The sequence below is a fragment of the Cyprinus carpio genome, chromosome A3 (assembly GCF_018340385.1).
Source record: "Cyprinus carpio isolate SPL01 chromosome A3, ASM1834038v1, whole genome shotgun sequence".
Classification (NCBI taxonomy): domain Eukaryota; kingdom Metazoa; phylum Chordata; class Actinopteri; order Cypriniformes; family Cyprinidae; genus Cyprinus; species Cyprinus carpio.
This window is the reverse complement of record NC_056574.1, coordinates 24,949,786-24,974,878: the sequence shown is the minus strand read 5'-3', so window position 1 is coordinate 24,974,878 and position 25,093 is coordinate 24,949,786. Positions and strand designations below refer to the sequence as shown.

The 25,093-nt window shown below is 36.4% G+C and overlaps 1 protein-coding gene, 1 long non-coding RNA gene and 1 pseudogene across 2 annotated transcripts; 2 read left to right on the top strand and 1 right to left on the bottom strand.

The window, feature by feature from the left end:
- Positions 1-3,401: 3,401 nt before the first annotated feature.
- On the top strand, positions 3,402-5,485 carry LOC109079775 (annotated as a pseudogene).
- Positions 5,486-6,764: 1,279 nt separating this feature from the next.
- LOC109079774 (H(+)/Cl(-) exchange transporter 7-like) lies at positions 6,765-19,086 on the top strand. Its single transcript, XM_042725795.1, has 25 exons — positions 6,765-6,996; positions 7,597-7,671; positions 8,173-8,238; positions 8,434-8,499; positions 9,089-9,221; positions 9,675-9,784; positions 10,638-10,718; positions 10,902-10,964; positions 11,048-11,131; positions 11,210-11,303; positions 11,511-11,575; positions 11,656-11,772; positions 11,991-12,045; positions 12,165-12,225; positions 13,041-13,182; positions 13,316-13,409; positions 14,349-14,521; positions 14,677-14,728; positions 14,896-15,023; positions 15,278-15,363; positions 16,393-16,525; positions 16,624-16,683; positions 16,793-16,969; positions 17,302-17,382; positions 18,019-19,086. Exons 1-25 carry the CDS (start codon positions 6,889-6,891, stop codon positions 18,103-18,105), a joined length of 2,391 nt encoding a protein of 796 aa, XP_042581729.1. The 5' UTR covers positions 6,765-6,888; the 3' UTR covers positions 18,106-19,086.
- Positions 19,087-19,959: 873 nt separating this feature from the next.
- On the bottom strand, positions 19,960-22,172 carry LOC109079783. The gene is made up of 3 exons (XR_002016014.2): positions 21,152-22,172; positions 20,769-20,809; positions 19,960-20,626 (listed from the first exon to the last, which is right to left on the bottom strand). It is a non-coding gene; the product is annotated as an uncharacterized LOC109079783 (long non-coding RNA).
- Between the last annotated feature and the right edge of the window lie 2,921 nt (positions 22,173-25,093).

Sequence of the window (25,093 nt, the reverse complement as noted above, 5' to 3'; positions counted from 1 at the left end):
ATCACGTTACGGTGGTCTGAAAAATGTTAAAAATCCTTTCTCGAAACTAATTAGATATAGTAAGGATGTTTCACATTTTTCAGACTCCACTTTTTTAAAGTTTAAGATATCGGTCTAATCTGAGGTTGAATCACATCAGCACATCAATAAACCTCCTTACACACAGATTTTGTAAGTGATAAAATTCCCTACAAGGGCTAATGGCAAAGACCTAGTTAAGATGAATGGGTGAGGGGTACATGAGCTGCTGGGGAGGTTTTGACTTCATGTGCTGTCCAGGTGTGGCAGGGAGTGGAAGAGTGCATGCTGCTGATATCATGAGAGTGGGCTCGGCTTCTCAGCTGCGTCTCTTTGTGTGACACTCCTTTGACTGCGGTTTAGCTCGTCCGGCAGCATTCCACCTGCTGTCACCAAACATTTTCTGTTCCACATTCCATGAAAAGGTTGCAGACTTTCTGCTGATGATGTACAGAAAAATAAATATAGTGAGATGTCTGGTTTCTCAGGCTTGTAATATTTTCTTATGCTGTCTTGGTCTGCCCATTTCCTATGGATGTCTACTGGAAGAGTGTGACCTACTGCACATGTCATCATGTAACTAAACTCTTTTTAAATATGTGCAATATATACACTACCAAGATTTTTTTAAAAGAAATTAATACTTTTAGGCAGCAATAATTGCAATTCATTGATCCAATGCATTATAACATAATTGATCAAAAGCATTATAACATAATGTTATAATTTCAAATAAATTATGTTCTGTTAAACTTTATATTTATCAAAGAATCCTGAAAAAAATTATCCTTCTTTTTTATAAAAATATTAAGCATCGCAACTGTTTTCAACATTTATAATAATAAGAAATATTTCTTGAGCACTAAATCATTATATTAGAATAATTTCTGAAGCATCACGCAATACTTAAAAATGTAGTAATGGTTGCAAACATCACAGGAATAAATATTTTTTTTGAGAATGTAAAAATGCAGTTCGTGTGAGGCGATATAATATATGGTTTGTACAGTATAAAAACCATTACATCTATGGAGAGTGTGCGTGTATATATATATATATATATATATATATATATATATATATATATATATATATATATACATATATATATATACATACAGTATATAGCATAGTTTGAAAGCCTTAAATCACCTAAGAATCATGTTTAAAGTTGTTTGTAGTGTAAACTTTAATGCAATATATATATATATATATATATATATATATATATATATATATATATATATATATATATATATATTCCCACATTCCAAAACCTTTGCGTGAAGCCTTAAGGTAATTTTTCAAACTCTATATTCTAATTGAATGGTCTGTGTTCAAAGCTGATGTAGAAAAACACAAGTGTGAACTTTCTTTATTAATACAGCAAGTTGCTGTATTGCTTAGCAACTATAAACAAGCTCTAGTCAGAATAATGAGCTATATAACTTTGCAGACAGTGAATTTTTGTTATTGTGCATAATAAATTGGACTTATTATTGAACATTTGTGTCTCTATTGCTGTTGATGCAGGTTTATGAAAGCAAAAATCCATGTAATAAAAGAGGCTTCCTCCCTTCCTCGGCTGATTGCTATATTTTGCAGAAGCAAGACAAGACAGCATCCAATAGCCCACCAAACTGGATTTTCAAGGTGTTCAGTGCTTCATAAAGATATATTAAGAAACTAGAGTGGATAAAGTCAGGTAAATACAGTGGAACACAAAAAGTTGGCATCTGTTGGTCACTTCCTTACTGAACAGATTCACAGGAGATCTTTTGAAGTGCTTGAGAAAGTCATCATGCATCAAGATGTTGTCCTGCAGGTTGTGGTTGCAACTAAGAAACAATTCTAATAGAAAGCCAGGGTATTTACAAATTACATTCCAACAAGAGAGGTCCACCAAGAAGACCTGCACTCTAAGAAAAGTCTGTAAAAATAAGGCCCAGTGTTTTCCCCATATTTTGAATTATGCATTGCATTGTGTTGTGTTTTAGGGTTTAAGGAAATGTCTGTAAATTTGGAAAATTACCAGTACCTTTTCCAATTTTCTGCTGATTTTTTCTTATAGTGTGGTGAGGAGGACACTGATGCATGAAAAGCATGTTTGTATCTTTTGTAGTTTAAGTGTGTACAGTTCTAATGGAATTTGTTCAAAAAGGATGCAGAGATAAATGCAGGGAATATAAAAATGTCTTAAAATCAGTTTGATTTAAGGATTAAGAATAAAAAGTTAATTGTACGAAAGAGAATTATTATAGTTTTGGATTTATTTTGTAGAATCAGTTATTATACTATATTCTCATATTCTCACAGTGCAACAGTCTGTAAATATTGTAATGTAAATGAAAAATAAATTTTATAATTATAAACACACACAAATATGCAGTAAAATTCTAAATACAGTAAGACCCTGACAGTATTTTACAGTGCAAACCAAAACTGCTTGTGAGCAAAACCACAGAAATATCTTGAAATTATCTAGCTTAACCTAACTTGATCATATCAGTTTATGACACACTTAGGGACAGAGAGATGCGTGCATTGTTCTCATATCAACATTGCCTCAGTTAGTGCTCTTTGAAACCCCTATGTTTTCTGTTTCTTTTTCATTCTTTAACAAAAACACAACAACAGAACAACCACTTTCAAATACCATCAACAAAGAGAAGACATGTTCACTTTAAACCACACTTTAAAGAGACAATAGTGCTTGCCAATGTGTGTTATACACTCAGTGAGCTTTTTGTTTCAAGGTAAGATATTTTGGTTTTGTATGTTACATGAGTATTAGGCCTTCCACATAGTATTACATGTGTTTCGTCCTGAACAATTTTTTTCTTTAGCCATTATTCAATCATTTATTTGATTTACTATATTTAGTTCAGATAGGTAATTCTATCAGGTTGTTGTGGGCGTTGGCCACAAAGAATGCATAAACAGATTATGAAATATGATCTGACTACACTACACTATTTGCCAATTGCTCAGCAACTTTACCACCTCTAGGGGGAGCTGAACCTATACATTTGTGCTTGCTTTCATCATTTAAATTTGTCAGCCATGTAAAAGTTCATCATATTTATGCCTTTGAAATATGGATGTTTATATGTTGTATTGTTACAGATGATGTCTGTGCTGTTTTCTTTTTTTCACATTTTGTACTCACAGGTTATATACAAACAGATTTATTGTGTACAGAATAAAATGTAATTATTGAAAATTGAGATATGACACGACTGAGACATATAAACCCTTAAACGAAAGACCGAGGAGGCTGGATCAGCAGGTTTGTTATGTTTAAACATACTGTTTTCAAAAATATCATATTGCATGTATCTGTAACATGATTCCTCCAATCCTAGTTCAAAAGATTTCAACAGATGACCTTCATCCATCTTCAATGCATTGCTGAAAACTACAACATTTCAAATAATATAGACTCGTGATTCAAAGTTTTGAGTCAGCAGTTTGAGAGGATCTCCAGAGAGCTCCGTGCATTCAAGGAAAGGACAGATCACAGGCTGAATTCCCTCAAATCCTGGACTGAGAGTCTACAGAAAAAGACCAAGAGGCTTGACTCGAGGCTGGCAAACATGACGAGAGCTCTGAGGGAGAACAACCATCTCAACCTTAGACAAATCCAAAAGCAGAGGACGGGGTTGTCCGACTTGTCCCACAAGATCCAGAAACAGCAAAGTCATATTGAATCTTTGGAGTCCTTTAAGAATCAGGTTCAATATGGAATGCGGGACCTTCAGGCCTCTCTCAAAAGGTATCAAATGAAGTTGGAGAGTCAGATGCAAGGGTTGTTCAAGATCATTTCAACTTCTAAGGAAGGAGGATTAGATCCTCTCAGTTCTATCAGGAAGCAACAAGGTGTGGTCTTGAGGCATGTCCAGCCTAAACCGAAGTCTGAAGAATACAGAATGAGAGATAGATTGGCTTCTGGGCCCACTGCACAACCACAGACATACAAAATAAGAGACAGACAACAGCAGCTCTGGCAGAGCACCATACAACCGAACCAACAGTTCAGGCTAAAGAGAAACCTTTTCAGCTTTCACTTCGACACAAAATCCCACATATTCCAACCCCAAAGGAAGAAGCCAAAAGTAAGTATTTGGAGAACTCTAGTGGTTTTGTGACTGAAAATGAAATTGAAATGCATTTGTGTCCACAGTTTAGACTGAAAACTTTAATGTCACTGTTTACCAAATGTAATTTTCAGTCATTCAAAAACTATTTACTCAGAATCTCCAAGAATCCAAACAGGCAAACATATAGCCTTAATCAGGTTAGACGCCATATTGATTTTAATGTGGATGTAAACAAGGCAGCTTTACAATGGCAGGCACCGTACAAAAGTCCTAGATCATGTCATTTTCACAGATTTCAAATTATTATTTTTTTTATTATTGTTTTGTCTACCATTTTTTAGAAAGACATTTTGTCAGCTGAACAATCAGTATATTGTTAAATAACAATGCAGTTAATGGAACACACTGCACTTCTATCCCTCACAGGCTTGTTTCCATTCCTATTAAAAATTATATGAAAAATGATATTAATATGGCGCTACCCTGAAATATATGGTCTGACACATTTTCATTTGACAATTTTGGTATTTTTACCTATTATAACGGTCAGATCTGAAACAAGTACAATGACAAAGGTAGACAGAACCTTTTTTTTTTTTACTTTATGCCAAAATGTAAAGTGTCTATTAATTTTGTCTCTCATTCTCAAAGTTTGCAATGTGGGTTCGATGCTTCTGTTTCTGTCTGCTTCCACTGAAAATTATGTCACCTTCCAGAGGAGTTTCCGAACAGGGATACATGAACTCTCTATCTGCACTTGGCCACAAGTAGATGCCAAGTATCTTGGAATGATTATTTCTTATGCCACAGAAAACAATGACAATATGCTTGTTCTCTGTGGCTGGAACTCTGGAATACTGGGCGTTATGGATTTTGTGATTGGAGATCCAGCGTATCGTGAATTATCTTTACAAAATATCCTGGATGGCCACTGGCACCATTTATGCATCATCTGGTCCTCCACTGAAGGCAGGTTTTGGTATTATTTGGACCGTCATCTCATATCTACTGGATCCAAGTTCCAGAAAGGCTATGAGATCCCTCCTGGGGGCTCTATGGTCCTGGGGCAAGAGCAGGATTTGACTGGAGGGGACTTTGATAAAGCTGAAGCATTTGTGGGTAGACTGGCTGGCTTTGTATTGTGGACTAGAAGCCTGAGGCCTGAGGAAGTGTTTGGACTGGCCTCTGGCAAAGGGGTGCCACGAGGAGCAGTGCTCAGCCTGGATGATGTAGACCAGATGTCTGGCTCAGTTCAACATATTACCTGTCAGTGTCTGGAGCACTGCATGTAAAGGCACAATGGAATGAGCCAGAAAAACACTTCTGTATTACACATTATTTTTGTATTTCCATTTATTCTGATAAAACAGCAGTTTATATTCATTTATCATATTTAAATATTTGGTCTTTTTAAACATTTCACTAACTATAAACATTGCTTTAAATAAACATGCATTCTATTTTTGTTGTTTATGCAGTCTACATTCAGTTAAGGCCACTATTTCTTGTTTAGCAATCAGTTAATGACTCAAGAACCTTAATTTGAGTTGTTGTTTTTTCTCAGACCATATTAAAGGAATGCTGTAAATATAGCAGTAATCAGACCACAAGAGTAAAAACACAAAATTTATTCATACTGTCTGCCACGCATACTGAGTTCCCAAAATCATAACAAATCAGTGACACTGTTCAATATCAAATTATAAAATTTGTATTTTTCAATGATTTTCAAAGCAACTGAATTTATCACAAATATGCTCTATATGAAACAAAACAGCTCTCAGGAGCATAGGACGAACTGCAGTGTTTTTGTTTTCTTTTTATGAACATTATTACATTATTGTTCAGTGTATAAGTATTGTAAAGTTAAAGCATTATTACCCCTTTAACCTAACAGTTTCCAAAGCAAAACGTTCACACTGAAATAAATACATGATGGTAAGCTTTATGGAGCGTTTGTCTTGGAAAAACACTAAATGTATAATCAATAAAATACAACACTACAGGTAATTCCTGTCCTGGATATAATACAATATAATACAGTAGCTATATCGGGGTAATTCCCTTCCCGAAATCATACAATACAATACAGTACTTCGAGGTAATTCCCTCTTTGATCAAAGCATCCTATTCTGCACTTTTCTGAACATTTTGAAATTTTTGTAAGGACCAATTCTCATTATTAACTAACTGCTTATTAGCATAACACTAGCATATTGGCTGTTTATTAGTACTTATAAAGCACATAATAATGTCTTATTCAGCATGACCATATTTTAGATCCCTAAACATACATACATAGGCTATATATATATATATATATATATATATATATATATATATATATATATATATATATATATATATATGGAAAATAAATGTTTGCAATTTAACAACAGGGTAGTGTGTGGAGAAACCTGCTTGTTGGAAAAGGTCATTATGTTATTATTTTAATTATTTTGTTATTAGTTAATCTAATCTAAAATACCAGATACGACAGTTATGAGCATGTTTTAACCCTTACAACAGAACAGAGCCATCTCAGTCACTACCGCACGTCATTATATTGACACAAAACCCAGAACTGTTCAACTGTAGAACTGTGAACTACAATTCCCAGACTTCCGTAGAAAATGAACTCTCTCTTGGACCTTGGTGCTTTCCGTACACTAGTCACGGGTTCGCTTATGATTGTTAGTCATGGGGAAGAAGTGTTCGCAGTAGTTCTACAGTTAGCAGGTTTGATGTGTAATTAATGGTCAAATAAGACATGGCCAACATCGCGAAGAAAGTGTCATGGTCTAGCCGAGGCGATGATCGCGGAGAGAGAACGCCCCTGCTGAACGGAGCCGAGGACGGGAAATACAGCAACAGACAGGTACCAGACACCCCATACACACTACAAAAATGACACAAATAGGACTCAGCAATCAATCTGAAATGTTTTGACTTCTGCTTACATGAAATACTTGCCCTGCTTATTAAATAAAGCACGCTTGTTAAGCATGCAAAGGTAACGTTAGTGTGCCTACATGCAGGAAGCATGATAATACACTTGCACTAACTTCTTGTCATCACAGCGTTGAAATGAAAACAAAATAGTTATTTGAGGGTAAACCCTTGTGTTTCTTGTAAACCCTAGTGAGGGAGGCCTTGTATTTGTAGCTTACCTAATGGCAAGCTGCAGCCAGTTTTGCAACTCTGGATATTTGGATGTTTTTTACTTCCCAATTTTTATAACCCCTTTATTCTGCTAAGAAACTGCAAGCATCTGTGATCCTTAGACCTACACTGAATTTAGTTTATTCTTGATTACAGTACGGGCCATAGCTAGAAATTCTAGCCCCCCCTTACTGTATTGTGGGCCCCTTTTGGCCAGTGAGCCCCTATATATATTAAAGATTAAAAAAAAAAAAAAATAAGAGAGATATTAAAAATGATTAGACTCTTGATTTAATGTAATGTATTTGGTTCATAGTTATCCGGGGGAGCTATGTTTCATATAGGCAGGCTGAGCACTGTGGATCTTGAGGAGGAAATCACACCCGAAGAGGTAAAATCTTTTTTACATCATTTTTTTTTTCTTCTAAAGATGCGTACAAACAAAACACTACTGTAAGTATACACATAAAAGCCTATACTCTGGTCCAGAAAAGTGCTTCACTGTTTTGACACATAGCTATAGTTTCAGTTTTAATTTGAAGGTGTTTGTGGTTTTGATGCTTTGAATGTTAGAACAGTGCATGAGTGTAGTCTAAATCTCACCTCAAATCAGCCATTTTGGCTAGAGACCGAAGGACCAGGAAAATGCCTGACTCTTCGGCTTCTTCAATATAATAATTTATTGAGAATATGCATGCGATGTACTTGATCGTTTGTGAGTTTATGTTTCCAATGTGTTGGCATGAGGTCACATTTGCTCATGGCTGCAAAGAGTTGATGTAGCTAAATAAAGTGTTGTTCTATTCTGATTGCATGAGCATAGAATGACTGTATATGCCCTTGATGAATGTCAGCTGGGCAACTCTGAGTCTGTTTTTCCCGAATCACACAGGACATTGTGAGAAGTCGCCCAAAGGAAATCCCTCACAATGAAAAGCTGCTGTCTCTCAAATTTGAGGTAACTGAATCTAGACCTGACCTTCAGTCACCCTCTTTCAACTGAGTGTCTGTTAAAATGCTTTGAAAAAAAAAAGTAGGTTTTCTGTAAATGAACTTAAAAACCACAGACAAAATGCATCAAGTACACTTTAAATAAACTATATTTGAAGAGCTGTGATGTAAAGTGTCAAACCTAGTGCATTTTGTGTTTCAGAGTCTTGATTATGATAACAGTGAGAATCAGTTGTTTCTGGAGGAAGAGAGGCGGATGAGTCACATGGTCAGTAAAACCATCAGAGATTTTCATTAGAGGTGGAGATGACAAACTCTGGTTCTGTTTTTTTTTTTTTTTTTTTTTTTTTTTTTTAGTTAACGGTTAACTTGGATCATGTGCGCTTTGTAATCTGTTCATATAAAGGCACTTTCTGAGTTTACAATCATAACAGTTGATGGAGACCGTTGAAAGGAATGTGCAGTTTGTCTTAAAATCATGGGGCATTTCACAATATGTTGTGCTATTTTTAAATTGTTGGTTTATGTACAAGTTCAATCAGCTCTCCCCCTAAACACATTGTTTTTTTTTGTGTTTTTTTTTGTTTTTCTTTATAGTAATTAACAATGATAATGCTAAATCAGTGCTTTAAACTGACGATAGCACGTTTTTCATAGTATTCTCCAAATATGGCTTGACTCAGAATTAATGTTGGGATAACACATGATTGTAGTTGAAATCTCTCCTTAAATCAGCCAAATATTTAGAAGATTAGTGAAACGGCATTAAGAACAGACTTTGATTTCCTTGTTATGCAACAGTAATTTGTTATAGCTATTATAGATTAACACTGAATGTTTATTTATTGTTACCGTAGGGTTTCAGATGTCTGGAGATCACGAGATGGGTGATCTGCGGTCTGATTGGGTTTCTCACTGGTCTCATCGCATGCATGATAGACATTGCTGTGGAGAAATTAGCTGGTTATAAGTACTTAGCAGTCAAGCAGAGTATCCTTTCTCTATCATTCATCTATTTTACAACCTTAATTTGTGTTAACACGTGAAAATTTGTGTAATCTATTTCCATTGTTACTTCATGAATAATTTGGATGTTAACGGCTGCATGGCATGGACAGAGTGAAAACTGAGCATTATTATTATTTTTTTTTATCTAATATCATCTGTCCATGTAGTTTATTTAATTTAGCACTCAACAAAATTAAAATATGATTTTTCTTTATTTATTTTTATATTCCAGGAAAAAATATCAGTAGCTAATGTTTGGTGCAAAAACGTAAAGTTTATTCATGGTATTATTTGACGTAATAATATAGCTCAATATTTAAAAGTGCAGTCAGACAAATCAACTTATTTAATGAAAAGGCTTTCTTCAGTTTAATTAAGTGTGATTGTGTGCTATATATTTCTCACTGGCTTCAGTTTCTTAAACTAGGCGTTCAGACATTGAGAAATACACAGAGCTTGGTGGCCTGTCCATCTCTCTTATACTGTGGGCAGTGCTGAACTCTGCTTTCGTGATGCTTGGCTCTCTCGCTGTTGCCTTTTTAGAGGTAAGTGTTTTCTTCCTGTCAGAATGAGATTTATGTGGCTTCTGCTTCCCTTTTGTGCTTCAGTATCACTTCGGCTCTCTCTCTGTACCCAAACAGAAAGCAGAATTTGGCTGTGTTCTGAAAGGCATACTACTCTTAATATTTCTGCAGTACGTAATATATACTGGATACTGTATTCTGATTTCCACAAATGAACTAGAAATAAAATAAATTATATTTCTCAGCTTATTTAATCAGACTTCACCATATGTATGTATGTATCTTCTAAGCAAAATACAGGACTTAGCAAAACTTTGGGACCAGCAAGGTTTTAAAAGAAATTGATACTTTTATAAAGCAAGGATGCATTATTATAGTTAGCTGATTACACAAGATTTCTATTTCAAATAAGTGCTGTTCTTTTGAAATTTCTATTCATCAAAGAATCCTGACAAAAATGTATCTCTGCTTCAACACCATTGTTAAGTAGCACAAGTGTATTCAACATTGTTGATAATAATAATAATAATAATAATAATAAATGTTTCTTGAGCAGCAAATCAGTACATTAGCATCATTTCTGAAGGATCATGTGACACTGAAGACTGGACTAATAACTGCTAAAACTAAAGCTTAACCATCACATAAATAACATTTTAAATATATTACAACTATTTTAAATTGCAATATTTAATAAAATTACTGGTTTTACTGTATTAAATAAATGCAGCCTTGGTGAGCATGAGAGACTTCAAACATTAAAAAAATTTAAAATAATAATAATTTGATTGGTAGAGTACATTGTGTGCTGTGTAAGTAATTGTATATTATTTTACATGGAACATTATTTAAAATTCAGTCCGTTTTCTCACAGCCCATTGCTGCAGGAAGTGGAATCCCTCAAATAAAATGTTTCCTGAATGGAGTGAAGATCCCTCGTGTTGTTCGACTAAAGGTGATGCCTTTTATAGCTTCAGCTTCTCTATAAGACAAACAAGGTAGCTTGATTTTAACTAAACAAAAAGGTTAAAAGATATAGATATCATAGATGTAAATATCTATTTATCTATATGAGATAAATAGATATTTTTCAATTATAATAGATCTCTATATCAGCAGTTTTTTTCTGTGTCCACAGACTCTGGTGATAAAGGTCTTTGGTGTGATCTGCTCAGTTGCTGGAGGTCTCGCTGTTGGAAAGGTACAATATAAAACCATCAACTAGGGTTAATGGGACTTATTGAAAGCTAAGTGATGGCCTCAACAGCTGCTCTCCTCTCACAGGAAGGACCCATGATTCATTCGGGAGCAGTGGTGGCCGCAGGAGTATCTCAAGGAAGAAGCACTTCACTGAAAAAAGATTTTAAGGTCAGTTTTCTGTAATGTTAGGTCTGCTTGAATCGTACTGTAAACGTAGAGCCTGATGTCAGGCTTCTGTTCCCGCAGATATTTGAGTATTTCCGCAGGGACACAGAGAAAAGAGACTTTGTCTCGGCAGGAGCAGCGGCTGGAGTCTCCGCTGCCTTTGGAGCCCCTGTTGGTGAGACATGCAGAAAATCATGTCATAGAAGCAAGTTATGCAAAGCCAGTGCCAAATATGTTATTATTATGTTGTTAAGGCATATTACAGTAGCTGATACAGAGTTGTAGCTATAAGTGAAAATCCATCATTTGCTCCTCTGAATAAAAACTGTAGAAATGGCCTGAAATGATTCTTAGATAAGATGCATTGTGGTTTTTGGCACAGGTGGGGTTCTGTTCAGTTTAGAGGAAGGCGCGTCTTTCTGGAACCAGCTGTTGACGTGGAGAATTGTGAGTGACTGGCTCCTTATTTCAGTCAGTTTCAGAGGTCAGCTGTTTGAACCCCTCACCCTGCTTTGCTTTTGATTTAGTTCTTTGCTTCAATGGTCTCCACCTTCACACTGAACTTTTTCCTGAGTATTTATCATGGGAAGCCCGGAGAGCTGTCTAGCCCTGGTCTTATTAACTTTGGCCGCTTCGACAGTGATGTAAGTTCTGTCTTTATCGTCTTCAGTCCCTCTGACAAGGTCTCTTTCTACGTTTTTCCACCGCGCAGAGATTTGAAAGGAAAATCTGTTAAAGTGGAATTGACCCTTGAAGCTGTCAAAAATATCACAAGAAAGAAACATCTGAATATTTGATTGTAGCTATATTAGTCACGACACTCCTGAACTAAATTTGATGTGTGTGTGTTTTTTTCTTTTAGAGTGTACAGTATAATTTATATGAAATTCCTCTCTTCATTATCATGGGAGCTTTAGGTGAGGGGAGCGTCACCTTGCCCTTGCATAAAACGTTAAAATAGTTTTGTTTATAAAATTTGAAATGAATCGATGTAGCTTTGAATTGCTTCTCTTTTTTTTCCCTTTCATTTTTCCAGGAGGGGTGCTTGGAGCATTGTTCAATATCATCAATTATTGGCTAACAATTTTCAGAATAAGGTAGGATTGCAAGGTATTAAAAGGTCATGCATAATATGTATGGCATTCATTTAGGGCCAAATCGTTTTTTGGAAAAGCTAAATTTTGTATAATGGAAAAGCTACTATTAGTTCAATGTGTCTGGTCTGTATTTTGTCCATTTAAAAAAAAAATTTGCAGCAACTTGACAGTAGGTTAGACAGTTAGCTAAATGACTGGTCAGATGGGTAGGTTTTGTCACTGAATGGGTGTTTTACTGAGCGGAAGCAGATGGGATGTGTCTGAAGACTTTTACACATCCATCACTTGACATGTGACAATTTTCTGGGTTACGCCCGCATGTTAAATTGAGGCCAACGAGTAAAGAAAGAGAGTTGCCATTGTTGTAAGGCATTTAATGGAAAGTGAGAATGATATGATACTGAAAACACAAAATAATTGTTTAAAAAAATATAACGTTTAACAAACATTTTATTTTTAAATGTAACACCGATATTAATATACTGTCAGTTTGGTTTTAGTAAGATCAGTCAGTTTTTTTGTTAAGAAATGAATCAAAAGTGACAACAAAGCCAAAGTTGCAAAATATTTCTGCTTCATGTAAATTATGGTCTTCTAAACTGTCTATTCCTCAAAGAATCCTTAAAAAAAATATCATTTCCAGAAACATTGATAATAAGAAGAAATGTTTCCTGAACACTGTCAGCATATTAGAATGATTTCTGACTCTGAAGACTGGAGTAATGATACTGAAAATTCAGCTTTGCCATCTTTCTTCTATTTTGGGCCAAATTGCGTTGGCTTCTGAGATTTCAGCATGCTGTGTTATGTCTCAGGTACATCCACCGGCCATGTCTGCAGGTGATGGAGGCTATGCTGGTTGCCGCGGTGACCGCTACTGTTTCCTTTGCTATGATCTATTTCTCCAATGACTGCCAGCCACTGGGACAAGACAACACTGAGGAATATCCCTTACAGGTGTTTATATGCTCACTGGGCTTTCAAGATGTTTCCTTAAATGAGAAATTGCTAAGCTGAACTGATCTTAGGTGAGAATATAGTCTATGAGATGCCAAACAGAAGTGTGATTTGTTATATTGTTCATTTACAGCTCTTCTGTGCTGATGGGGAATATAATTCCATGGCCACCGCCTTCTTCAACACCCCTGAGCGGAGTGTGAGGAGTCTGTTCCACAACCCTCCAGGTGTGTCTCACCGAGGGAGTGGTTGGGTGTGGACGGGTTTGGGAATGTTGCGGACATCTTATCGAAACTGCAATCGAAACATCAAGCCTGCGAACACTTCTTCAGTTGTTATGTGGTGTATCCTGTGTGTTTACATGCATGTGTCTGCCAAAGCAGATTTAGAGTTACAAGCTGGAAGCAGGCCAGCTGACAGGCAGCTAAAATCTTTCTACGCCATCTTTGATTGCTTTCCCAGAGTGCACAAGAGTCCGTCCACAGCCACTGGACTGAAACAAGAAAAATCACAAATAATAACAAGGGGCCAAAGTTTATCATGACCGTTTTTGGTCTTTAAATATGGCAAGTTGTTAATTCACTATAATGTTATATTATTAAATGATTTCCTAAAATCATAATAATATGATTTTTTTTAATATATATGATTAATATTTGAATTACTTTACATATTCGATATGGTTTTAATATTATGTGTCTGCTAGCAGCCGTATGCTGCCCCCTAGACAAGGAATACTTAATATTATGCTAAAAACAGATGCTTGGCTTACTACAGATTGTGCAGGGTTGTGTATGGATGGCTTTTAGATGCACATTTAGGGCATGTAGAAGATACTGTCTTCTAAGGTAATGCCCCAACAGTGTTTTAGCTTCACTTATCAGGGGCCATTTACATAAAAGGTCTCAAGATTTATTATTTTAACTTGAGCACTGCATTTTTAGAGACGTGAGCACATCTAGACATCTAGAAAAACAGTGGAAAAGCAGCGCAATGGAATAGAAAAACCAAGCAATCACATATACAATATACCAAAGATATACAGCCTATTATTAAGACTTCAGTCCCAGTCTAAAGCCATTCCTTCTAACCAGGCTGGCCATAATGTTTGAAGGCCTACTGCAGTCTAGTTTTGTTTTAACATACTGGGAATATATCTCGCTCAGGAACTTACAACCCTGTGACTCTGGGGGTCTTCACTCTGGCATATTTCGCCCTGGCTGTCTGGACGTATGGTCTGACCGTGTCAGCAGGAGTGTTCATCCCGTCTCTGCTTATTGGAGCAGCCTGGGGCCGACTATTTGGGATCCTTCTGTCTTTCATTGCTTCCAGCCAATCAGTAAGTACAGCTTTCCACTTCTCTGCTTCCAACACCTTTTAAAAAAATTTTCAGCTACATTTTAATTCATCTTAAACGACCAATCTGAGAAAAATAGAGCTAAATGAAGAAAGATTAGCTGTATTGTGCTGCTGACATGTTTTCTTAACTGATAGATTTGGGCGGATCCTGGGAAATATGCTCTAATAGGTGCTGCTGCCCAGCTTGGTGAGTTATTGATGTTTTAGTGTCATGTTAGTGTAAACTAGACATTCTTTAAGAAAATGCAGCAGGAATGCTGTTTTGTGGTTTATAATACTTCTCTTAACTGCATTTCTGTGAAGGAAGTACATGACAGCAGTAACAAGTATGGTTTTGTTGTGTTAATTTGACAGGTGGCATTGTCAGAATGACACTTAGTCTCACCGTAATCCTGGTAGAAGCCACCGGGAACGTGACCTATGGCTTTCCCATCATGCTTGTGCTGATGACTGCCAAGATTGTGGGGGATTACTTTATAGAGGTGAGAAGCAGAATACCTGGCATGGCTGTTTTTGTCTCCTGAGAACTGGTGATCTGTGTGTGTGTGTGTGTGTGTGTGTGTGTGTGTGTGTGTGTGTGTGTGTGTGTGTGTGTGTGTGTGTGTGTGTGTGTGTGTGTGTGTGTGTGTGTGTGTTTTTAAGGGGGTCACAAAGCTTTTAGTCATGAATGTAAATCATGTTATTAGAGCACAAATCACATGTGTGCATTTGTCTGACTGGTTTTTGTGGTTTGTAGGGCTTGTATGATGTCCATATTAAGCTGCAGAGTGTTCCTTTCCTCCACTGGGATGCTCCTCCCACTTCTCATTGGCTGACGGCCAGGTAACCACATCCATCAGCCTTACATCTCATATGACGCTTTCAACTTCTCAGTACTGACCCCTATGGCGCTTTTCCACTGCATGGTACGGCTCGGTACGGTTCAGTTTTGGGGGGTTTTCCACTGGTGATAGCGCACCTGGTACTTTTTTTAGTACCACCTCAGTTGATATAATCAGTGCTCCACTTGTTCCAAACCTGTATGAGTTTCTTTCTTCTATTTTTAAAAATGTTAATGTCCGAACAGTTGATGGGCACCATTGACTTCCATAGTTTTTTTTTTTTTTTTTTTTTTTTTTTTCTGCTATGGAAGTCAATGGTGCCCATCAATTGTGTTCAACATAAGAAAGAAACTCATACAGGTTTGGAACAAGTGGAGGGTGAGTAAATGATGACAATTTTTATTCTGGAAGTGAACTACTCCTTTAAAAAACATATTTGCTGAATGCCTACAGTAAAAAGTATTATAAAAAGCATTAAAGTATTTACCTTTCAATTATTAGACAGAACTAAAGAAGTCTGTAAACTAATGAGGATGGAGAAATATGCTCCTGTGACACTGAGCACATGTGTTCTCAGCACTGTCAAAATAAAAGTCCCACTTCCAACTTATATCAGCCAAATAGAATTAAATGGAAATACATTAGTCAATGCAATATTGTTATAGTTTACCAAAACTATTACAATTATTTTCACTAATTTAAATAAAATTAAATATAATATTCAGGAAAAAAATACATAAGAAAACTTGAAAGAAAATTATAAATGTTGCCTTGCAACTAACTGAAATGAAATAAACTTACTGAAATAGCTGAAGTAAAATAACTAAAACTGAAATGAATATAAACCAAATATTTTTTGTTAATGTTTTATGCTTCTGTGTTTCTATTTTTATAAATATAATTTAAAAAATAATAATAAAAGGACATCCTAAATTACTAAATAAAAGATCATTCAAAATATTAGTAAGTGTTACAATATTATATAAATAATAAAGTGAATGTAATTTGTGTGTTGATGTTTTCACCACAGAGAGGTCATGAGCTCTCCGGTCACCTGCTTCAACAGAGTGGAGAAAGTCGGGAGAATCGTGGACGTTCTTAGCAACACATCCACCAATCACAACGGCTTCCCAGTGGTCTCCGATACTACCGAGAACGACGAGGTGACATAACCATGAAAACATGACCTCGGGTCCTGTCGTTCCTACTCGTATATTTCAGTTTTAATCAAATCTAAAACTTGCTTGTCTTCTTTCCACAGCCGGGAAAAATCTGTGGACTTATTCTTCGCTCCCAGCTCATTGTTCTTCTCAAGCATAAGGTCTGAAAAACTAAATTATGATACTTTGGTTGGACTTTAATCCCCATTGGTTAGGAAATACTGTTACTACAGCAGATTGTAGTAGTTCAGCCCTCTGTCCGTGTCTCAGGTGTTTGTGGAAAGGGCGTCTTCACGTCTCAGCCAAAGGAAGCTACAGCTGAAGGACTTCAGAGATGCATATCCACGTTTCCCCCCCATCCAGTCCATCCACGTCTCTCAGGATGAGAGGGAGTGCATGATGGACCTCACTGAGTTCATGAACCCGACCCCATACACTGTGCCTCAGGTCAGTTAACTTGCACTGTAGCATATTCTGGCCAACGACCGCCTACTGATGGTATTTTTGTATTTACAAGTTTATGCCATAACGATCAAATGGCATAGGAAATAAAATAAATTGATGCTGATACTTGAACCTCTCCAGTTTTCGGCTTATACCTGGAATTACGCAGTGCCAGAGCTTTAAATAGTACACCGCTGCCACACACAGTTGAAATAACTCACAACAATCCTTGCATGACATTTACACATTTACTGTAAAAACAAAAGACCATCAGGAAGTGTATTTCAGTTATCATCTGCAGTATTAACTGTCTAGTCTTTGATATTTCATTTCAGGAGACCTCACTCCCCCGTGTGTTTAAATTGTTTCGGGCGCTAGGACTGAGACATCTGGTGGTGGTTGATAATGAGAACAGGGTAAGTGTATCACTATTGTTTTATTGTGGTTCACGTTCTGCTTTTAACTTGCAGCTAATCTTTAGGGATGCACAAAATATTAGCGCTATACTAGTAGTATTATTAGTCATTGTTGGCAGATATTAAAATATTTTTTTTAATTATTTATCATTATTGATCAGTATTATATTTGTCATTTTTCATGTTCATTTCCTCTAGTTTTACATTTAGATTATCTTTCTGTCATCTAACACTCTCTTAAAGTAAAAATTATTTAATAATCTGTCAAATATCAAACAGTCAGTCTTCAGGTATTAATATTTTTTAAAGGTGAGTCAAGACACATCTTTTGAAGTTGCTTTTGAGTATACTGATATAAATATTTATTGATATTGAAAAATATTGTTTTTATTTTTATGTTTGTTATATTGCACTTTAGATTTACTATATGAAAAGTGCTATAAAATAATGTTTATTATTATATATTTTAAGCTTTTATTGAAGAAACTTGAATATTGACCATTTACCGGTTATCTGTAATAACATCGAAATAATTAACAGCTTATTGTATCAGTCAAAATGTGCCATATCGTTCAGAATATTGCTCATTCCCAGTAAGGTAATCAGTTTAGAATTCCCTGTGCTTTGGATGTGAAGGTTGTGGGACTGGTAACCAGGAAGGATCTTGCCCGCTACCACGTGGGTAAAGATGGTCTGGAGGAGCTTCACCTGGCTCAGACATGATTGGTGGTCATGTTCACCCTGGATCCTGCCTTTAGAGCACCAGCTTTGGACCTTAAAAACTCAGGGGCTGGTCAGAGTTTCTCTCATGTCAAAGATGCCAAACACAAACCTGCAACATGCACAATTTGTCTGACGTTCAGTATTTAAAGGGCTTGATTATTTGAAAAAATGCATTTTTGCTCCTTTATCACACAGTTAGTTTTTGCCTGTAATACATACAGCAGATGAGCACATTATGTTAGTTTTGCACTATGTGACTGTTTATTTATTACATTTATATTTTAGAGTAGCTGAGCTTTAAGTAGCATTTGTAGCATAAAGAAACCTATTGGTGATGTGCACTTAATACAGACTACTACATATATTGTTACAGACGCGCAAATATGGTTCATTACATTTTTGTTTACCTAGTGCTGTTTAGGACTTTTAAATGTTTCTATCTTGATTTCTAAATTTAATTGGTATTAAATCTGTTTGCGTAGATCAGGCCCTCAAATGAAATGCATTAATCCTAGTTTTCACATGCCTCTTGGCATTGGCATGTTTTGGTAAAAACTAGCTGGTGGTTTTATGCAGTACATTTTCTGAGGGTAGTTTGTCTACACAATGTGAATTTTCTGCCTTGAGCTGCATTTGTTTTCTGTGAAAATCTACACTTTAAAATGACCATATAAATCACAGTATTGAGCAGTGAAAGATGATTATGCTAAAATAATTGCCAAGCAGTGATTGCCACAAACATCAGATGAAGCGTATAAACATGAAATCTTGTTTTGTTTGTGTGCTAAAAAGTTTAATTTGTAGGCTCTCCGCTTCAATGTTTAAAGCCAACATTTTTTGTTTTTATTGATCAATGATTTTCTTTCCGATGATCTCTAATTTTAATATAGTTGTTGATTTGAATTAAAAAAAAAAAGAAAAAAGCTGAATTTTATAATCATTTGAACAACTTTGTGAACTAATAAAGCTATGAATCAACAATTCATGAATCTTTAGTAACTCTCTCTTATAATCATAGTTGATTTGGATAAACATCTGTGTAGTGCAAGACAGGACAATATTTTTTGGTCCAACCATGTTATTTCTTGAATGTGTATATCTATTTAAAGTTAATTGTCAACCTTTTTGAGTCTACAATCATAAAGATGGCTTCAAAGCTAATAAATGTGGATTAAAAGAACCTAATTTTGTTTCAATAGATGAACTTATGAGCAGTCTGAGACTACATCTAAATGTTTTCATTTATTGTAGATATCAGTGATTCTAGGAAACGTGCATTATGTGTGACTGACAATCTACTAAGTGCTTCAGGAAACTCAGCCCATGTTTAAATTGGCTAAGGCAACAACACTACATGACTAAGCATTGTGTTATTATTTACTTGGCATATTCATCCCTGATTCTACAATGCTACATTCTTGTGAGCTATGTAAAAAAAATGTTATAAGGTATGAACGTGTAAAACGGAATTCTGTGATTAATGCTACAAGGATCTCACGTAAGTTTTCAAGTATGAATCCCATGATCCACCCTGTTTATAATAATCAGTGCTGTCATGTGCAGCTAAACATGTTTTATCCACACACACAGTATAGGCATATCTTGAACAATCAACCTCTAGGCCTATGTAATGAATTTCAGGAGAGAAAGGGCTTACCTAATTATAGTTTCACATATGGATTTCTAATAATTGAAAGGAAAAATATTTACATACAGTAGTTTATGATTAGGCCTATGAATATTACCCTGTTAATCTGTATGAAGAAGTAATTTGGGGGGAAAAAGACTTTACAAAAACTAATTAGAAGAAACAATCTGAGTGGCAGAACAGATATTGTGAACTCACAAGGCAATTTATTCAAGAAGGGTCATCTGAGGAAAGACTACATTTTTTTTGCAGAGATGAAGTCATGTTAAATATTAAACTTCTTCATGTTTCATATTTAACAACACAGATTAAGGTCTATTTAAATGAAGCCAAATTTGCTCACAGCAGGGGATATTCTAAGGCATCAATGCAACAGATGAAGTGATTTTATACAGCTAATAAGGCCTCTCCTCTCAGAGTACATCTGCTAAAAAGTCAAAATATAGAATTGGCACACATAAAAACAGTTCAAAGATATAGAGTATTTTGGTTATGTGGTGTAGAAAAGAACCCAAACAGATTAATCAAATTACACATTGTTCCACATTCTACAACTTTATATCATCCTAAACCTTCATAAACCTCTTGCATCTCAATAATCACTACATTAGGCCTATATGTATTGTTCATTCATAGGCTAGTACGGATTGGCATCTTTACAACTCTACTGTTTGCAGCAGAGTATCATGGCAATGGTACAAGAGTCCGTTTTCAGCATCCCTCCTTTTGGGATCCAAAGCTGGAACTAGTCTAATCCACTAAATAAGTCCAGGTGACACATCTTCCTGTCCTCCGTTGCAAATAATACCATTGGGTGAGTTCGTGCAACTCCAGGTTGGATAAAGGTTTCCCATGGACACACCACAGTGATGTCTGTGCAATAAAGAAGTTGGCAGATGAAGCACAGCAACGAACCAGACAATGAGAAAAATCAGTTTGCAAGGTTTAGCATATAACACAACACAACACAGCAAGTTGATCACTACATAAGCAATGTTCCAAGGGTTTTTCTCACCAGCGCCAAGACGGTCCATTCCTGGGATTTCATCTCCAAATCTAATTAAGAAGGAGAAGAATTTGATCAAAAAATGAAGTTTATTTCCTAACATACTCTTAAAAATAAAGATTCTAAAAGAGGGGTTCACAACAGAAGAACCTTGTTTGGTTTCCCAAAGAACCTTTCAGTGAACAGTTCTTAAAAGAACCATTTTTATCTTAGTGTGAACTTGGAGAACATTTTAAAAATCTAAAGAACCCTTTTCCACTTTAAAGAACCTTTTGTGGAATGGAAAAATTCCATTTTAAAGGTTCTTCATGGAATTAAAGATGCCTTTACTTTTACCTTTGTTTTTAAAAGTGTATAAAGAGATCAATCAGATTTAAATGTCGTCTACTCACCCTTTGACTCCCTTCTTAGGAGGTTTGCTTTTGAATCGTCTTGTCATTCTCGAATTTAGGTGGTCCTCTTCTGGGTGTTGTTGAGACTGTCGCAGCCATTTCCTGAGTTCATCCCGTACAATGTCTCTATCAGATTTTCCCAAAAATAAGGTTCCTGTGGGTTTTAGTGTTTGTAGATGACTTCTCGTTTCAACATCATTCTCTCTCCTTGCGGTAGAGGAAAGCCAGCTTAAATACACCTAGGCTGGCCTGTGTTTGCATCAATGGGTTAACTACAAAGCCTGACAGATTGGCACAGTGACATAGCAGCAATCTGTTGCAGGTTAACTCACGTAAAGGGCCAAGATCACTCATTGGATTCTGAAAACAACCATCCAAGTTGTCAACAACATTGATAATTACAACCTGGATATTTTAGGCAATATAGAATCCTGGCCAGGAGGTGTCCTGGGAAAATGGCAGGTTTGGTCACCCCAGAGTTGCTATCAACAGCAGTTTTACTCAAAAATGATTTAGAAAAATTTCATGTCTTCATGTCATCTTTGTCCTGGTCCTGTCAAGATTTCTTAATTGCCTATAATGTCTGTTTTTTTTTTTTTTTTTTTTTTATTATTATTATTGTTTTCTTATCGTGGAGTGCAAGAAGGTGGGATCTACAAAGAACAGTCACAGCAATGCAAATACACATAATGTATGAGGACTGTGGAGAGCACATAAATAGGAAAACAAACCCGAACATTTTGGGCAATATAGAAATCCTTGCCAGGACATATCTGGAAAAAAAAGAGGACACATGGTCACCCTATCAAAATCATCATTCACTGATTTCACTTAGTAAATATTGAAGGAAGTTGAATAAACAATCAACTATCTATACAATAAAATATAAAAATAAAAACTTACTACAGTGAAAAAGACTACAGTGTTATCTACACTTCATATGGACCAGGGTTGCTGACAATTACCATGGCATAATCAATGCTACACATACAGGTGCATCTCAGTAAATTAGAATGTCGTGGAAAAGTTCATTTATTTCAGTAATTCAACTCAAATTGTGAAACTTGTGTATTAAATTCAATGCACATAGACTAAAGATAATTGTGATGATTTTGGCTCACATTTAACAAAAACCCACCATCTCAACAAATTAGAATACTTCATAAGACCAAAAAAAAAAACATTTTCAGTGAATTGTTGGCCTGTTGCAAAGTATGTTCATTTACTGTACATGTACTCAATACTTGTTAGGGGCTCCTTTTGCTTTAATTACTGCTTCAATTCGGCCTGGCATGGAGGTGATCAGTTTGTGGCACTGCTGAGGTGGTATGGAAGCCCAGCTTTCTTTGACAGTGGCCTTCAGCTCATCTGCATTTTTTGGTCTCTTATTTCTCATTTTCCTCTTGACAATACCCCAGAGATTCTCTATGGGGTTCAGGTCTGGTGAGTTTGCTGGCCAGTCAAGCACACCAACACCATGGTCATTTAACCAACTTTCGGTGCTTTTGGCAGTGTGGGCAGGTGCCAAATCCTGCTGTAAAATGAAATCAGCATCTTCAAAAAGCTGGTCAGCAGAAGGAAGCATGAAGTGCTCCAAAATTTCTTGGTAAAGGGTGCAGTGACTTTGGTTTTCAAAAAACACAATGGACCAACACCAGCAGATGACATTGCACCCCGAATCATCAGAGACTGTGAAAACTTAACACTGGACTTCAAGCAACTTGGGGTATGAGCTTCTCCACCCTTTCTCCAGACTCTAGGACCTTGGTTTCCAAATGAAATACAAAACTTGCTCTCATCTGAAAAGAGGACTTTGGACCACAACAGTCCAGTTCTTCTTCTCCTTAGAGCAGGTAAGACGCCTCTGACGTTGTCTGTGGTTCAGGAGTGGCTTAACAAGAGGAATACGACAACTGTAGCCAAATTCCTTGACACGTCTGTGTGGTGGCTCTCGATGCCTTGACCCCAGCCTCAGTCCATTCCTTGTGAAGTTCACTCAAATTCTTGAATCAATTTTGCTTGACAATCCTCATAAGGCTGCGGTTCTCTCTGTTGGTTGTGCATCTTTTTCTTCCACACTTTCTCCTTCCACTCAACTTTCTGTTAACATGCTTGGATACAGCACTCTGTAAACAGCCAGCTTCTTTGGCAATGAATGTCTGTGGCTTACCCTCCTTGTGAAGGGTGTCAATGATTTTCTTCTGGACAACTGTCAGATCAGCAGTCTTCCCCATGATTGTGTATCCTAGTGAACCAAACTGAGAGACCATTTTGAAGGCTCAGGAAACCTTTGCAGGTGTTTTGAGTTGATTGTCACCATATTCTAATTTGTTGAGATGGAAAGATTTGTTAAATGTGAGCCAAAATCATCACAATTAAAAAAACCAAAGACTTAAACTACTTCAGTCTGTGTTCATTAAATTTAATACACAAGTTTCACAATTTGAGTTGAATTTCACAATTACTGAAATGAACTTTTCCACGACATTCTAATTTATTGAGATCCACCTGTAGTCTCGTGTAGTCTGAAGGTCTGGAATTCATGGCAGATTTCATTGGCCAAGGCCTGCCCTTGAGGCCGTTTGACCGACATGTCAAACAACCAATCACAGTTTTTTTGATTCAGCTTCACGTTTCGAGGCGTGGAAATTTCATATTTTAAAGATTATATGCTGCGAATTTTAAATATTTCACATACTTTTGAAAATCCAGATTTTAGCTGATCCTGATAAGTGCTCGTCATCACAATTGTAAACACGGTGGCTTTCTTCTTTCATGAGGGGGTTTGGCGCCACGGTATCTTTGTTTCCAGGCGGAACGTTAAAGAATGCGACACACACGTGTCACGGAAATCCTGTAGAATTCAACCAATCCGATGATGACTTCGAAACTCTTGAAGTGTTTCCACTTTTGTGTCCCATATGCATCAGACGTTTAGCCAACGGTCCGTGGGCGTGACGTCTGAGGCTGGGACTACGCTACACACTAATGTACTTAAAGTTAAGTCCCTGACATAAAGATTGTGATTGATGTTGAGGTTTGAGCACCATTAAGATGTCGCACAGACAGACAGATGTCAAATGTAGAACTGGGATTTGAGTGACATGTCCATGTCACCTGCTTTTTTAAAAGAAGAGGAATTCAAGCCAACAGGTAAAATATCATCAGGTAGCTCTTACGGATTACATATGAAGTGGTACAACAGTAAAAAGGACTGAATCTTAAAGACAGCTTAAAGAAACAGAGAGCTCAAAGTCCTCCATCTCCCGTTCACAGCGTGCTCTGGGTCTTTTTGAAAGTTAACTTCACTCTGAATTACCCACCATTCCCCGCAGGCATAGATTGACTAGAATCTCATGGAGCTCCTAAAGTGTAGTTCAGAGATCTGCAGAGAGTCTTCTGTGGCAATGGCATAAAAGTGAGTAACTTACCTTGGTCTCAAATCAGTGCCTGATTGTATTTCTGTGTTAGATAGTAAGTTAGTGTTGACTTAAGAAAGTAACAGTTATTATTATAATTAGCAGCAGCAGTCAGCAGATAAAAATACACAAACAACGTTATAAAAATAAGATAAAGAGTGATACAAGCAGGTAACAAACTGCAGAGCAAAGCGGGAGAAATGTCATTCAATTTTTAAACAGAAGGGGGTAGTAAGGTTCTTAATAAAAGCTGACACAATAAAGTAGTCTGATAATCAGCAAAACAGTGGTTCTCCAGGGCAAATTCACAAGACTACTTTTATATTAAATCTAATTTAATTAAAATGCTTCAAGATCTATACCAGGTAAACTGGCATCATATTTCTCACTCTGGTGAAACAACAGAGGTCTCACTTAGACAATTGTGATCACTGCAACAGCAGCTTGATTGTACAGAAGGGATTTGAATATTGTCTCGGACAATGGGGGTCCGTGGAATCAAAGAGACTGAGAACCAGTAGTA

What these genes read in the sequence shown, in the direction of transcription:
- LOC109079774 (XM_042725795.1), top strand. Translation starts at nt 6,889, where the DNA reads ATGGCCAACATCGCGAAGAAAGTGTCATGGTCTAGCCGAGGCGATGAT. An exon ending in TGCCTTTGGAGCCCCTGTTG is followed by an intron (nt 11,304 to 11,510) that starts GTGAGACATGCA and finishes TTTTTGGCACAG; the next exon opens with GTGGGGTTCTGTTCAGTTTA. An exon ending in CATTATCATGGGAGCTTTAG is followed by an intron (nt 12,046 to 12,164) that starts GTGAGGGGAGCG and finishes TCATTTTTCCAG; the next exon opens with GAGGGGTGCTTGGAGCATTG.